This window comes from Myodes glareolus, chromosome 1, assembly GCF_982192425.1.
Source record: "Myodes glareolus chromosome 1, mMyoGla1.1, whole genome shotgun sequence".
Classification (NCBI taxonomy): Eukaryota; Metazoa; Chordata; class Mammalia; order Rodentia; family Cricetidae; genus Myodes; species Myodes glareolus.
The window spans coordinates 47,405,980-47,422,995 of record NC_142026.1 but is presented as its reverse complement, the minus strand read 5'-3'; the positions used below and the strand labels follow the sequence as shown (position 1 = coordinate 47,422,995).

At 44.7% G+C, this 17,016-nt stretch overlaps 1 protein-coding gene across 1 annotated transcript in view; it reads right to left on the bottom strand.

Moving 5' to 3' along the window:
- Nucleotides 1–3,525: 3,525 nt before the first annotated feature.
- Ppp4r1 (protein phosphatase 4 regulatory subunit 1) overlaps nt 3,526–17,016 on the bottom strand; it is a 52,331-nt gene continuing 38,840 nt past the window's right edge. The window contains exons 12-20 of the mRNA XM_087906053.1: nt 15,479–15,651; nt 13,962–14,054; nt 11,269–11,454; nt 9,616–9,777; nt 8,514–8,614; nt 7,019–7,139; nt 6,799–6,933; nt 5,964–6,105; nt 3,526–4,633 (exon numbers count right to left, since the gene is read on the bottom strand). Coding sequence (XP_087762179.1) covers nt 4,470–4,633; nt 5,964–6,105; nt 6,799–6,933; nt 7,019–7,139; nt 8,514–8,614; nt 9,616–9,777; nt 11,269–11,454; nt 13,962–14,054; nt 15,479–15,651 — 1,277 coding nt within the window. The 3' untranslated portion in view covers nt 3,526–4,469. The remainder of the gene's footprint in view (nt 4,634–5,963; nt 6,106–6,798; nt 6,934–7,018; nt 7,140–8,513; nt 8,615–9,615; nt 9,778–11,268; nt 11,455–13,961; nt 14,055–15,478; nt 15,652–17,016) is intronic.

The following is a 17,016-nucleotide window of genomic DNA, read 5'->3' as shown; positions in this document are numbered from 1 at the left end:
TACGGCTGTCACTAGATAATGAGGCCACAACAGCGTTCGGTTTGGCTGTCACCAACCACCCAATGTTTCCACAACAACGTGAAAAGTGTCATGATTTGTCCTGTTGCTAGAAAAACTTCATGAAACTGTTGCCACATCGGAACATGGTATTTGGGGTAAGCTGAGTTTGTTCCTGAGCCAGAACAGATGTTCACATCTGGCTCCAGAATAAACTGTTACTTCCTTTTGAGGTGAGGTACTGAGCTTTTTGTGGACATTCACCCACTCCACAGTCCAACAAGGACCTTCCATGGTTGGCTACACAGCACCAAGTAGCTATAAGGTATTATTATTTTGTACTGTTCATAAACTGTCAAGGGAATACATTATCCCTTACTCGCTTTTACATCAGGAAAATTACTTCAAGTATTAACTGCTGTTGGCTTTTCCCTGGGAGTGTAGCTGTATGTTTTCTCCCTTAGTTTACTTCCAAGCTCCTATTGCGTCCTGCATCCGGCTGGCCATTCTGAGCATCTCGCCATGTCAGTTGCTGCGGAGCTGATAACAAGTATACTGGTTAGTTTTTGTCAGCCTGGCACAGATGAGTTACTAGGGGAAAAGTAACCTCCACTGAGGTTGGTTTGTCTCCATCACAGTGGCCCGTGAGGCATTTTTTTGATCAGTGATTGATATGGGGGAGGGGGGTTGTCACCCCTGGGCAGGTAGTCCTGAATTGTACTAAGCCACGGGGGAACAAGCTAGTGAGCAATGTTCCTCCAGTTCCTGTTCTGCTCTTGCCTTGACTTCTTCAGGGATTGACGGTGATCAAGGCATGGAAGCCAGAGCAGCCGTCTCCTGTGTTGGGGTTGACAGCTGGACACAGCACTAGATATACCTAGGAAGAGGGGGTGTTGGCTAAGGGACCGCCTCCATCAGACTGGCAAAGCATCTTTCTTCCTTATTCTAAAAATTAATGACTGGTATGGGAATGCCCAGCCCACTGTGGGCAGTGCCACCCTGGGTGTGTAAAAGAAACAAGTTGAGCCAGGCAGTAGTGGCACACGCCTTTAATCCCAGCAGTCGGGAGGCAGAGGCAGGCGGATCTCTGAGTTTGAGGCCAGCCTGGTCTACAGGGCAAGTTCCAGGACAGGCTCCATAGCTTTAAAAAAAAAAAAAAAAAAAAGGCAACAGCAGCAAGTTGTGCAAGTCTTGGGAAGATAGTGCTCCTCCACCGTCCGCTTCCCAGTATGTAGTGCTCCTCCAGTCTTCTTCAGTTCCTACCTCCAGGCTCCTGTCCTGGCATCCCTTGATGGTAAATTAGGAGCTGTCATATGAAACAAACCCTTGCCTTCCCAAGTTGCTTTTGGTCCTCGTGTTTTATCACATCAAACCAAGATGGAAGTTGGTCCTGAAGTGGAGCATTGCTGTGGCATATGTGACTGTGAGGAACTCAGTCTGCAAAAGCGATCAAGTGCTTGGCTTAACGAGCTGTTTAGTAACTTGGTAAATGCTGTGAGAAATGCAGACTGGGGTTCTTCTGTCTTGGGAAGTTTTGAGCAATAGCCTCAAAGACTATTGCTGTTTGTGTGACATTTGGAATACAGTATTTGTGTTTTGGTCAGCTAGGGTTGGAAAATGAGTTGTGATTAACAAGGGACCAGTACCACTGAGTGAAATGTTTGCCCTACTGAGACAGCTGATGCTCGTTAGCTCAGGCTGAAAACCCAGCTGTGATTAAGGACCCAGCATCACTGAGGTCAAGTCTCTGGGAAGTATTTCCTAAGGGTCAGCACACAGGTGTGGTCCAGGACGGGCAATGCTGCATCATCACAAAGTTTGGTAGCACAGCCTAGCAATGGGTCAGTATCTTCCATATGGTCCTGGTTTTGAGGGTGTGGGAGGGTGAGTTCAGAGAGCTGCCGAGGTCAGGAATCAGGAAGCTAAGAGGCACTGATGAAGGAAGGGACTGTGACTCGGTTGTAAAGGAGGCTCCAGGACTGAAGGGGGTTTGGAGTGAAGCTTAGGGTCCTAAATAAGATGGAGTCCTAAGGAACCAGGAAAGGCTACTAGTGCTTGCAGCCTCAGGTACAGTGACAACTTCAGCATGTCGCAGAGGCCAGGACCATTATTGGATAACAAGGATCTAAGCAGTGTAGAGCAGAGTATGCCTGCTGGGACAAGTCGTGTGTGCAGAAGGGAGAGCCAGGGAAGTGGAGGCAAAGCTCATGGGCCCCGAAGATTGTGAGCTCAGGATTTCAGACTCTGATCTGATTCTACTGTGTACTGTTTCCTTTTTGGAATAAGAAATTATATAAGTTGTTTATTATTCTATAGGAGCCCACAATTAAGGGACAAGAGACCTTGAACTTGTAAGTGTTAAAATTTGAAGACAGGAGATTAGGGACAAAGGAAAGGTTATGGTTGAATAGTGATGTATTTGTGGGTCAGCGAAGGGCTAATTATGCAAGTTAGTTTTTTGTCAACTTGACACAAACTGGAGTCACCTGGGAAGGGGGAACCTCGTACTTGATGTAGGGCATTTCCTTGACTTTTTCAGCCCCATGTCAGGAATGCTGCCCCTCAGGCAAGTGGTCCTGGGCTGTATAGAACTTGTCAGTAAGCACTGTTCCTCCATGGCGCCTGCCCTGACTTCCTTCTCAAGTTGTTTTGGTCATGAAGATCCTTTTTCTTAGTTTGGGTTTACTGGAGAGTAATTCACCAGGAAGGCTTCTGTACGCACTGTTGCAGCTGCTCAACAGCGCAGCGGCCTGTCTTCAGCGACTGCACTGAGCTCTGAAGGAAGCCTGGAGTCTAGAGGGATGCCCCAGGAGGGTGTCAAGCAGCAGGAAGCTGCACCTTTTAGCACAGCAGTCTTCACTCGCCACAGGTTGACTTCCTTCACCCTAAAATAGTTTCCATTGCCATTGTCTTCAGAAACTGCACCTGCTAACATCAGTTACAGAACTGAAGTTCTAAGGGGCAAAAGTGGATTACTGTTGTAGAACGTGAACTTCTGCAGTTAGAGCAAACGAAGGTGAGACGACCCTCTCCCCAAACATAGCTCTGCTGTTGTCTTCAGAAGTCTGAGACCCAAAACCCAGAGCAATTACTGTCCTGGCCCACCCATGAGTGTGTTAGTGTGTACTTCTTATCCACACTTTGGCAGTGGGATTTGCCCACACTTCCATTTTTATTGCACAGGCTTGTCTGTAGGAGTTTACATGGAAGCAATCTATGTCTTATGTCTTCTGATAGCAGTTCCACGCAGTATAAGTCAGCCCATCACTGGGACCGCAGAACGGACAGAGATTGCACACAGGAACTGGATTCTGCATTGCAGCGTGCCTTCGCACACCCTCATGGAATTACACAACTCTGTGGGAAACAGGGTTTTTCTAGTTCCCATTGAGACTTGGAGGTATCTCTCTATATTTCAGGAGCTTCGGGATAAGGTTGCTGATCTCAGCATCCCTGGTCTTTAGGCCACTGCTGTCTGCCAAGGAGTGATGGATAAACACCTGGCAGATTCCAAACACACTACTGAGCTAGGTAAAGACATATTTTAATCTTTCCCCCATCTTATGCTAGCTAAGTAATACAGGTCACATATTACATTTATTTGTAGACATTTAGAAAACAAAGTGGGTGGTATCTCTTTATAGATCCTATTAATAAATTTTATTTGGAACTTGTACCACAACAGTTCTAACAGCATGATTAAGGCTGCACGCCCCAGAGTGGTCACAGGTGTGTGCAGCATGGGACAAAAAGGTTGCACCTCAGAGCTGACCATGATCAAGTTAAAACACCTGACACAATATTCGTGCTAAGAAATTTCCTTCAGGTCATGACCAGCATGAAAGAAATCAGAGATTCTGCAAACATTCTGTAAATGTGTACAGCAATGTGCTGCAATAGGAGTCAAAATCAAATTCTATTTAGTGTTAACATCAAGCCCTTAGGAGAAAAAAAAAAATCTCCTTTGTCATTTATATATGCCAAGAACTATTCACACTGAGGGCTGGGCAGGGCAGCCAAGGAGCTGAACAGGCTCCGCACCTGTAAGGAATGCTTAGGCTAATACTGAAGATCTTTCCCGTCGTGCACATCCACCTCTGGCCTTGAGAATCTCAATTATCAGCCATTAAATAAAACCAGGAGAAAGCAATGCAGATCTCTGGGAACATCATCCTTTCCGAAGGGAAAATGCTCTGCCAATTCAAGTCATTCAGTCAGGAAGATTGAAGTAACAAGTTAAGGCTTTGGTGACAGTTATAATCCTCTGAGAAATTACTTTCCCTTAAGTCAAGATAAGATAATAGTGTTTACTGTACTTTCTCTTGACTCTTAAAACCACTGGTATTGGGAGTAGGCAACTTGCACCTGCGAATGAGTTGGCAGGAGGAAGGTCCCCCCACAGCTGTCCCAGACTGGTGCAGGGCAATCAAGCCTGGCTTGGTAGAAGCAGGAAGGACACACGATTCCGGGTCTCAGTATGTTGAGGAAGCTGTACTCATTGCGTCTTCAGAGACTTTGGTGCTGGACGGGTGGATGCTTGCGAAGTACTTGACGTCACTGTCGCGGTCCATCTGCAGGGCCATGATGGTCTGTTCCACGGCCTCCTGGTGGCAGCTGGCAGAGGCCAAGAAGTATTCTGGAAGTGACATGTGCAGTACATAGATTAGTTTTGGAATTTTGGAGCAATATAGTCATGTATAAAAAGCCCACTGTCTAATAAATATAGCTCTTTCCAAGTATAAGCAACCATGCGACTCAAACGGTCTGCAAACTCATTTGTTGCAAAGGAAAGAAAAACCACTAGAATCAAAAGGGATTATAAGATTTATTGTTTTTATGATAGACAAATCTCTTGATAGTGAATTAAGCTCATGCCCAGAAAAGGGAAACTATATACGCACCCTTTTTTTCTGGAAAAATACCAATTTTCTTTAGTCATTTAAAAATGTATACATATTGCAGAGATGGAAAGCAGCATTGACTTATTTACATTGTATGAGGTCACTGCAAGTTTCTTTCATGCTTCAGTCATGAATTTACACACTCAACTTTATGTGCATCTGGAGATGCAGTCAGTCAAACCAACAAGACAAATACGCGGTGCCTGTCTTGTGCCTGGTGAATGAAGGAAAAAAACAAACCTCCTTGACCCTCAGCTGCAAGGCCTAATAGTCAAGTGGATATGTAAGCCCTGGCATATGGAGAGGTCAGAGAACAACTTTTAGGAATTGGTGCTCTTTTATCCTGTGGGTAATGGGGATTGAATTCAGGTCTTCAGGCTTGGCAGCAAATGCTCTAACCTGCAGAACCAGTTTGGCTCCTCTCATTATTCAAATTATTTAAAATTTTGCATATGTATGAATGTCTGTGGGTGTGTGCATGTATAGGTGCACCCTGTTTGGAGGCCAGCTAAATGTTTTTCTTGATTGCATTCCACCCCTTATTTTGAGACAGACTCACTGAACCTCGGTGGTCTCCAATTTTTCTTTTTACACAGGTTCTTGGAATCAAATGCAGGGCCTCAGGCCTGCAGAGCAAAACAGACTGAACCACCTCCCCAGACACCGTCATTACCAAACCTTTAAGACTATGAGGTTTTGGGCTGGAGAGATGGCTCTGTGGTTAAGAGCACTGGCTTCTCTGCCAGAGGTCCTGGGTTCAATTTCCAGCACCCACTGGCAGTTCAGAACTGTCTGTAACTCCAAGATCTGACACCTTCACACAGACAGGGATACATGCAGGCAAAACACCAATGCACATAAACTAAAAATAAAGTTTTAAACTACAAAAATATGTATAGGATTAGCGAAATTTCCACCCACACACCAATATCTTAATTAAAAGACCTTTAGTGTTGTATACACTCTGCAGAAACCATCAACGTATCTTCCTGACAGGTTCTTTATTGCTTAGGTGTGACCCAGAACCTCCTTCCTGCCCACATCTATCCTATCACCACCACCCACCTTTCTCTAGCAGAGTCTGTCGCAGGGTTTTTGCAAGCAGCACTCTAACGTTTGGAACCCTGTCATTGGCCAAGGTCAGCAGATGTGGCATCAGGTGCACAGCAAACTGGTCCATGGGGAGGCAGTCATCTTCAATGACAGTCTGGTGGAAAGAAGCACGTGCTTCAGCTGTTGGGCCAGTGCCAAAACCATTGTAAGAGGACAGAGCCCTGAGAGACAACTTAAGTGGTATGGATTTTAGTGTGCATGCTTAGACCAGAATTCCAGGTGCATGAGAACTCAAACCCAAACAATACATGTATACTGTACATGCTAGATAAGGTACCAAATCAGGCTTCAGTACATTTACAATGTTTGAGTCAGGAAAAAGAGGGTTGTGTCTACTTGGAATGCTGCCCCATCCTTGGTGTTGGTAAAAGCAGTCAGAACCTTTCCTTTTTTATCTTTGACTTTGTCTTTACTTCCCTCAGCTACCTTCCCCCATTACATTTAGGTCATTAGGAATCATGGTCCTCCTGCATCTACTTCAAGTGTTGAGTGTGTTCCATCCACCATGCTTGGCTTCAGATGCAGTTTTAAATTACGGCGACCAAGGACGGCAGGTCTATACCTTTATTTCCAACCTGCATTCTGTCGCACACTGTGATGTGTATGGAGTGTTGTGGTAATGTGGGTATGCAATCTGGCTGGAGGAACCAGACAAATGCCTAACTTTGAGAAGCATGTGCCTCATGATAGGCAGCCAGATAGTGAGTTCAGTTCTTGTGATTAAGGGAGGAGGTCCAAGAGAGCAGGGACTGCGGAGTTTGACTGCCTGTGCCCAGGCCTTTCTTACCTGGCAGACAAAGACGAAAGCTTGCCGACCAGACCACCTCGGACACCTGCCAAAATTCTCTACCAGCTCATTTATGAGATCTACTCCAAATGTTGGGGGTGTTGCTGTGTGGAGTTTCTTCACCATTTCACTGACCTAAAGGAAACATAAGGTAAGGCTGGCTCCCATCAGTCCTGTGACTAGACAGCAATAATGGGAAGGCCAACGAACTCAAACATACCAACTTGTAGGAAATCCAACGGACTGAAGAAACTTTGTCTGCACATAGATTCAGAGCAATGGGACGCAAGTAATCATAAACATCTCTGGGACTATATAATTCTAGAAGTAAAATCAGCTGTCTACAAAGATATAAATGACGAATTAAAATTCAACCAAGGTTTAAAAATAAGAGCAGATTAATTGTGTTGTAACTTTGTAATACCAGACAAGTTCTTATGATCAAGTAGGCTTCTGTGCAGAGCAACCTCTAGGCTCTCCTGGAGCACACAGAAGGGGACTTCAACAGCACTGAGATCGAGGCATGCCACAGCCCCAAGAGATGGGGGAGGGGGTTTCTTCTGCATTGGGGCAGCAGCACCAGATCGTTTCCATTTCTGGCCACCAGCATTATATGCCAAACAAGTTTCTTGTACATATTACCCAATGTCAGGTATTTTGCTTTAGCATCAACAAAATGAACTAAAAGCTTTTAGGAATGGAACAGAGGAAAGCACTTCCTTGTCTGCTCGTTGGATGTCATGCATGGTTTCCCTACTGCATTGGTTTAGAACAAATCTCAACCCCTCTAGGGTTGACCCTTTTCACGGGTTGCCCAAGACCATCTTGCTTATCAGATATTTACATTAGAATTCATAACAATCGCAAAGTTACAGTTAAGTAGCAACAAAGATAATTTTATAGTTGGGGTCACCACAACATGAAGAACTATACTAAAGGACTGCAGCAGTAGGAGGGTTGAGGACCAGTGGCTACAAGGGTCTGAGACAGCGAAAAGCACGAGTGAGCTCAGGTGAGAGCTGCAGCAGGCAGCACCCGCCCACCACACGCGTCAGGACACAGGCTACGGGCAATGGGATTAAGAAGTCCTCTCCTGACATTAATTCCCAAGAGGACAAAATGTGCCAGGCAATATGAGAAAACCCAGCTCAAGTTGCAGTCAGTGACCAGGCAGCTCACAACCACCTGTAACTCTACTTGGCATACATGGGGTGCACTGGTAACACATGAAGACGAAACACTGACATACATAAAATTAAACACTGAAATAAGCAAACATCCTGCAGCTGTAGAAGACCGACACAAGACTGAACATGGGCACAGACTAAAGCTGGGTACCAGTGGAGGGGACAGCCTCTGAGAAAGCCCAGATGCCAAAGGTCTGCCAAAGCCCAAGGCAGAGCCAGGAGGAGAAGCTGTCTGAGTACAGAGACAGTGGGGAGGTGCGGATGGAGCAGTACACTAGAAAAAAGGCCGCCGGCATCCCAGCCCACCCTCCGCAAAGGCAATGCTGGCAGAATGCACAGACAGCACCCTGGGAGCAGATGCAAGTACATTTATTAATACCCAACTCCATGGCGGCCAGGGAGGTGAGGCAGGTATGCTAAAGGCTCAGAACCTAAACAAGCTCGGGTGTATGGCCAGGAAGACCATGAAAAGGGAAAGCTGAGACAAACCTATCCCTGCAAGTCAACGTCAATAGGGTTAGAACTTACTCTGCCAGTTCAGCGCGAAAGCGCCAATTCCTACTGTTATCTGTCACCAAAAACTCCTGGAGCTGATAAAGGTACTCTCTCCTCTTATCAATGTGAAGAAGCTGAAGTGACAGAAGGAGACATTTTTATTTAGCTAGGACAAGGCACAGACATTATTTTAGACTGAAGAATATAATTCCCCTAAAGAAATGTGAAGCAGGTACAGGTACATGTGGAGGCCACCACAAGAGAGCATCATGTGCTCTGATATTTTGAGACACTGTCTTTCACTGAACCTGCCTTTTTTGGCTAGGCTGGCTGTCCAATCACCTGCTGTGATCTGCCCATCTTCATAACCCATCATGGGGATAGACATAGGTACTTGGAATCTGAACTCAGGTCTTTGGCAAGTGCAGCAGCCATCTCCTCAGACCTTGTTTTAAAAAATGGGTCTTAGGGGATAGAGAGAAGACAGCTCAGTGGTTAGGAGCGCTCGGCTCTTGCCAAGGGCCTATGTTCTGTTTCCAGCAGCCACATAATAGCAACTCTAGTTCTAGACCATCAGACCCTACCTTCTGACCACCACAGGCTCTGAACATATATACGTGTGGTTTACACATATGGACATCAGACTCCTTTGTGGCTTCAGAGTAACAGTCTAGGGATAAGACAGTCACAGAACTCAAGGCCTGTCTCTCCAGTTTCTTACTACCATGGAGACTGGCTGATGCTCAAGGAAATCAAGTAAACCACACATGAAAGTGATCGAACTTAATACATGATGGAAGGTGTCAACACCGTGTTATCCCTCAGTGAACACATCTGGGAAAGCATGTCATGCCACAACCAACCAAACTTAACGGCTACATTTCTTTAGTCAGAAACAGCCAGGTGGTGGTACATGCCTTTAGTCTCCGCCTGCTTCAGCCTCCCAAGTACTGTCTGAGCTTGAGACCAGCCTGTCTACAGAGTGAGTTCCAGGACAGCCAAGGCCACACAGAAAAACCCTGTCTTAAAAAAAATACATAAAAACATTGCTAGCATAAAAAATAAAGAGAAAAGAGGAATTTAGGCCCAGAGTAGACTTTTAGTACATTTTTATGCAAAAGGGTTTAAAAGTTACCTTTAGAAAGTCATGCAAGTGTTTAAGAACACCTATCCTGACTTCATCAAGGTCTTTTAGAAATCCATTAAAAATTGGAACCAGATCTGCAGCTGTCAACTGATCTCCAAGAATAACCGCAAGCTCATGGATGGAGAATGCTAAAGTTCTTCGGACTTTCCACTGTAAAAATAAAAACTGTGTTAGAAATTTAAACACAAAGTGTGTTGTATTTTAAATGCTATTAATCTCAAAAACTTAGATCAGGGCCAGTGAGATGGCTCCGCAGGTAGATGCACTTGTGCACGGCAAAATAAGTTGTACATGATTTATGGATCCCACACTTGGCAGAAGAGAGCTGAATCCAGAGTGTCCTCTGATCGGTGCATGTACACACACATTTCCCGGCACCCACATGCACAGATACACTTAAAAAAAAAAATCACATCATGCCTTTAATCCCAGCACTTGGGAAGCAGAGGCAGTTGGATCTCTGAATTGGAGGCCAGCCTGGTTCCGGTTCACCCAGGGCTACATAGTGAGACCTTGTCTCAAAACAAAATAATACATCAGAATAGAATGATAAAAATTTCAGATCTCTTTATGGTACTAGTAAGTAGTTTTCCTTTCACTTATAATTTAAAGAGTGTTTGGGAATCAGCTAATAAACTTCTGTAGTCATTTGAGTACTAGATCCCTGACTTGTTGACGTCCACTTGTACTGAGCATTCCCCTGCTGCCCCACACAATGCTTCCCTTCAGAGTCTGTGCTGTGTTATTTTGGATAAAACCCAAAACTTGTTTGTACAAAACTCGCAATTTAAGAAATACAAGAATAAAAGATGTGTGTGTAGCCCAAGTAGACACACAGACAGACAGACAGACACACACACACACACACGGTAAACTTGTACACTCTCACCACATGAAAGAGACAAGCCAGAGGGCCCTGTGGAGGATGGAACAGAAAGGAAGGGCCATGTAAGGGCACCCTAGAATTCTGCAGAGCAGAGACTGAAAACTGCTGACGGCAGAATTCACGTGATGGAAACTGGGGCTCTGTGGTTCCCTGCCCAGAGCCGGTGGTTAGGAAGTGTCAAGGGCCTGTATCACACGAGGGTTCTATCCTGCTGAGTCAACAGCACTTGTGCCATGAATGGGTATAATCACTGCATTTACTACCTGCAGAAACCAGTCCCTTTATAAGTATAAATTGCACTAAAAGGACAGGATTTTTGTTACTGGCTTTTGGTTTGTTTATTGGGATGGATAAGGCAGGAGGAACCAATTTTTGGCACATAGAAATCAGACTGAACAAGAAATTAAATCAAAGCCTAGAAAAAAACATGTGCACACACCCCCTAGGTCAAGGGTTTACCCATGTGCTCTGAGAGATGTGCTCTTCAATGCTCTGAGCACCCAGGCACCAGAACTTAGGTCTAATTACAGTTCTATTATGGTGTGAAAAATCATGTTAAGTGTAGAAATCAAAGCAGCTCTCAGAGCAGGACGTTTAGTCTCAAGAATGATTCTACACTGAGGTCAGCAACACGTGACTCGAGAGCTCATGCTTCACCCGGTCATGGTTCCCTGTGACACCAAACACATGTAGGGCACACTTCCTGAGACTCTGGAAGCCAACACTATACCACCTCCAGACTCTCACTCACTCACCTGCATGTCTGACGCCAGGGTCTCGTAGGTCTCTCTCAAGCAGTGCCAGTTCTGCCTGCCGAGAGTCAAGGCCACACCTGGCAGGCTGTACGCACAGTGCTTTGCAATCTCAGTGTCGACTGTCTGTGCTCGAGAGGGATCGGTCATTGACAAGTACTGATCTAATAACGCTTGTGGTACAACATCCTAACCAAGAAAGAGAAATGACATAGCACATTTTGAACATTTAGATAAATTTTCAGTAGGTCAGACAAATGTGACAAATTAACTTTAAATATATCAATATTAATGTCAAAAACTGAAATATCTAGTGACTGAGATTAAGAACTATGATGCCAGCCAAACTGGCAAAATGCTTGCCATGCAAGCATAATGACCTGAGTTCAGATTCCAGTACCCATGTAAAGAGTCACGCATGCAGGGCTGGAGAGATGTCTCAGTGATTATGAACACTGGCTGCTCTTCACAAGGACCCAGGTTCAATTCCCGCACCCCAAGGTGTTTGTAGCTCCAGCTCCAGGGAATCTGACTCCCTCACAGAGACACATGTACATCCAGGCAAAACACCAATTCACATAAAATAAATAACTTTTTAAAAAGGGTCAGGCATGCTGGGTAAGGAGATGGAAGCATTCCTGGGACTTGCTGGCCAATTAGTCTAGCCAGATTGGTGAGCTCTAGGTTCAACAAAAGACCTCGTCTCAAAAAAACAAGTTGGGGGGGCTGGAGAGATGGCCCAGTGATTAAAAGTACTTGTTGCTCTTGCAGAGGATCTGGGTTCAGATCCCAGCACCCACATCATGCCTCCCAAACACCTGTAACTTCAGCTTCAAGAGATCCAGTATCCTCTTCCAGCCTCCACAGGCACCAGGCACACACGTGGTGCACATGTAGGCAAAAGACCCATACACATAAAATAAAATTTAAAAAATTAAAAAAAAAAATAAGGTGGGAGTGACTGAGGAAGACACCACCATCAACCTGTGGTCTCCACACACATGTACACAAACACCAACAGGTCACAAACATACACCCCAAAAGAGGGCATATACTAAGCAAATGTACATATGTATGCATATATACACACATATACAAGTTAATAGATAGATGAATAAATTCACTTAAAACAAGTTAAAGTCCAGAATTAATTGCTAAGTTGAAAAAAAACATTACAAGCAAGACTTGTAATGTGGCAGTTCCTCTTGAGCTTCCGCCATGACCACATGATTGCCAACTTGTTTCTAAGCAAGGGCATGTGTGCCTGGAATCTCAGAACTCAGGAGGATAAAGTCTGAAGCCAGCCTGGGTTATATGTACTAGAACTATGTTCAAATAAAGGAACAAAAGGTTGAAGCCACATTCCTTCTATGGAAATTATAAAACTTATTGAGCTGGGCATGGCCATGCACACCTGGAATCCCAGCACTCAGAAGGCAGAGGCTGGCAGATCTGAGTCTGAGGCCAGCCTGACCTACAGAGTGAGATCCTGCCTCAAGAAAACCACTTTAGCTGGGAGGTGGTGGTGCACGCCCATGCCTTTAATCCCAGTACTCGGGAGGCAGAGGCAGGAGGATCTCTGTCAGTTCGAGGTCAGCCTAGTCTAGAAGACCTAATTCCAGGACAGACACCAAAGCTACAGAGAAACCCTGTCTCCAAAACCCAAACCAAACCAAAACAAAACAAAAAAACCCACCACTTTAAAAAAAAAAAAAGCCATATTCCTTCTAGGAGATTTAAAAAGCCAGAGTGCACACATCTGTTGGGAGAAAATGTGCTACAGTCATGCTAAGGCGTGTGCAATGTACTTTTGGAAGATGAGGTAAAGACTAGGTGCTTCTCCGGAGGTGAATGGACGAGTGGAGGAAAATCTATTGCCTTTCTCTTTTAACTATGTTGCACACAAACATAAGAAGTTTACTATAAGAATGAGATGATCTATATGAACTAACTTTAAAATATTTTTACAATATAGGTGAGAAAAAGTTGTGTTTCAAAACAGGATGCGTGACGATTCTACTTTAAATAAGAAACACTACTATGACCATATACCATCTAATAACACCTCCCAGAGGCAAACAACATGCAGAGAGTTGGTCTGGGAGACTGGGCTACAGGGACTCACAGGCACCTATGGAGACTGGGGTGCAGCTCTCAGGCTAGGAGGCTCTGACCTGCTCATGGGAAGACTGCCAAAGTACATTTCCACTAAGAAAATGAAGGACAAGGTTGTATTTACACGTCTGTGACATTATGAGGACCATAAGGATGAAGGTAGCCTAGACTACCTAGTGAGATCCTGACTGAAGAACAAAAACAAAACAAGGCAAATAAAATCTCTAAAACTGGAATGCAATCATAATAACATCAATAATATTTTATATTGGCTTTGGGCAAATTTTTACATTCAAATCTCCTAGGTCAAGCTATACTGTGCAATTCTTAGCAACTTAGACAAGAGGAAATAGCTAGGCAGCATGAGATGACTGTTTATCCCCAAAGACAAAAAGGGCACACACCTTGGTTTACATACCCTACGAACACCAGGCCTTAGCAGACATGAGGGGAAATTACGTGCTTTGCGTTACTTCTACCAATCACCCGTGATCACCACCCATTACAGAGGAAGATCACTGGGTCAGAAGTAGCTCTGAAGGAGGACTAAGAACCCCGCACATCACACGCCTGCCACTCACTTGCACTTTTGATCTCCTCTCTTCAGGGCTGAAGCCATCACTGGCGGTCATGTCCGCACCTCCGTGGACATAGTGAGGGCTGGCATCCATATTCTGTCAGGAGAAAAATCTACTTCAAGAACTGTCCTGCCCAGGGCTGTGCTCCCTTCTCAACCTCTCTGACTGGGTACTTACCACTCATGATAGTCAAAAGTTAGAGATAAGAGAGATTTTTTTAGAAGTTAAGGGTTTATAAACAGGCTCAGGCCTCCTAAGAAGTCCTGCTTTAAACAAAGTTTGTGGAATAGCTGTTAAATGTAGAAAAATGAGTTTTAGAAAGGTTCATGGGGCTGAAGGGATGGCTCAATGGTTAAGATGACCTGGATTCAATCCCAAGCACCCATCTGGTGGCTCACAACCCTCTAAACTCCAGTTCTCTCAGAGATCCAATACCCCCCTCTGACCTCTGTGGGGACCAGGCACATACATGGCACACGGACATATAAGCAGACAGAACACTCAAACACATTAAATCTAAAAAAAATTATAAAAACAATGAAAAATTAATCAGCCCATTTATAAAATATCAGGAGGGTTCTTCCAGTTAACTCTCTTATCTTAGAGGCCAACAGTGTCATGTAGTTGTCTATTATTCCTACTCATGGTTCATAGTAACTCATTTTACAAGGAGCTGCTTTTACCAGCCACACTCCTACACAAACAAACACAAACTCCGCTCCACAATGCGTATGTATCACAGCAGTCAAATCTCCACCACATGGTCAGGGTTTCTCTCCAAAGCACAAGTACTATACATTTCCAACTGCATCAGATGCCATCAACAAAAGCAGAAATGCACTAAAGCGCTAGGAACTCTCTCCCGCTCACTGCGTGGCTCTTCCCTGAAGGCTATCACTTAAGTTGCACACTGCATTCTGACAATGAGTGGCGTTCCTTCTCTGTCCATAAACAGGAGAGAAGAAACAGATGCTATGTGACTCTGGCTGAGAGAAATGCAGTAGGAAACCAGGGTAGGAGCATGTGGACAGCTATGGATGCAGCAAAGACGATGCCAGTAACAGTACCCACCCTCACACTTGAGTCCAGACAATGCCACAGCCCTCCGCAACATGGCCTCAAGTCCCGATCTTCTGCTCAGAATACTGTGTTGCTTGCTGCAGTGAAATGGTCCGATCAGAAACAAAGTGCCTCTCCAAAAAGAAAAGGGAAGAGTTAATTATTCTTGATGAAGGGCTTTGTTTCCAGTAAGACTATTTCACTGCAGTGAGCTACGTTAACATCCACTCACCTATAAGGGTCATATAGACAGGGCTGGGACTGACTGTGAGCCTTTAACAGGACACTAAAGTCACAAGGACAGGATGTGGTGAGGCTAATTATTTTTACTTTATACAAAAGGAAAAGCTAGAAAATGAGGAACAAAATAGAACTCACTAACTAGAGTGCTGGTCACAACCGTCCCCAGCAAGACTGCATGTTCACACGTCTCACTTGGTAAACACCACTGAGCTCATTACCTCCTCAGCAGCGCTGATTAAAGGCATAGAAGTGTCCTGCTCTGAGCTGCAGTCCGGCAGCTCCTTCACACCCAGGTCGTCTTGTAGCTCACTCCGATGCTCCCCACTGCTGGCCTCTTCGTGAGCATCCAGGCTGGAAGCGCGCAGTGCAGCCGACAGAACTTCCACCTGTGCTGTGGGCAAAGGACAACAGTGAGCCGAACGGCAACATCTTCGCTGCCCTAACGAGTGCATGTCTGACACAGCCAGCAAAAAGCTGGAAAAAAATCTATGATGGCCAATCATCAGTCTTTCAAGAGAACAAGCAGAAAACCATTGTGCACTGTGCTGCCTGGCTGCTGGAGGCTCCTCTAGGCCACCACAGGGTCAGTTTCAGAGTTTATACTTTTCTCTACCAGCCCTATTTATGAACCTGCTCTAGCAGAAAGGCAGTCACACAAACCTGCCAGCATAAAATAACAGCAGATACACTTAAACACTGACTTTACCCCACTTCACTATCCCTTTTAGATACAGAAATTACTACAGTTTGTTCCAAACATTGGGATCTTAAGAATATTGCTCAAAGCCTAAACAACTTAGCAAGCACTAGTTATTAAATCTGACTTATACAGAAAATTCAAATTAAAAGGCATTCTCTTCCCCACCCAATAAATGAGAAATTTATACATGCACATATATACATATATAATTAACATTTATTTCAAGTAACATTCCTCTTGCACATATAAAATATGACATTTCAAATGCAAATTTACTGCTTAAAATAACTTATCTGTATGTGACAACACTTCTAGAATTTCCTGCCTGTTTGTGCAGACAATTCAGACTCTCGTATCTGGTCTAAGTGCTGGAAGAAGTGACTGCTGTCCCCCCCCCCACACACACACTAAGGCACAGCCAAAGGAGAGGGAAGTGCAGCCATGAAACAGTCATCCAGATCCGGCTGGTGACTGTACCTGTGAGCACAGCAGGGCCCTGAACGTTCTGTCATGGACAGACGTCTCCCGAGGAACTGTTAATGGGGCTGAAGGAGAAATGTCGTCATCTTTTATGGTATGGTCACTGGGAGACGATGTCAGAAGACCAGGTATAAAGGAAAAGAAAGGGGGACAGCAGGCAACAATGGAGGTCAATATAATCACAATATTGTATATATGTATATATGTAAAAAACTGTCAAAAAATAAAGAGAAAACTTTGAGAGACCAAGAAGCGGGTTGACAGAAGAACTGGGCTCCATTTACAGTTTACACAGAGCAAGCCTAAAAGGCAGGCACTAGGTAACGGACCTAGAAAGGGCGATAAGCCACGGCAGAACACTTCGCTTGTGAGCTCAGCTGTCCCTGGCTCACTAGCCCACTCTCATTCTTAATAAACTATATTTCTACTGTGTGTGTGGGGTCCTCTAAAACCATGGACACACCAGGAACTTCTGTTTCAGTGGGTCATCATTACCTAAATAAAGCCAATAAAGGTGTTCATTCCTGGGACAGTCTGGTGATTTTGATTTCAAAAATTCAGCTGTAATCGGTAATT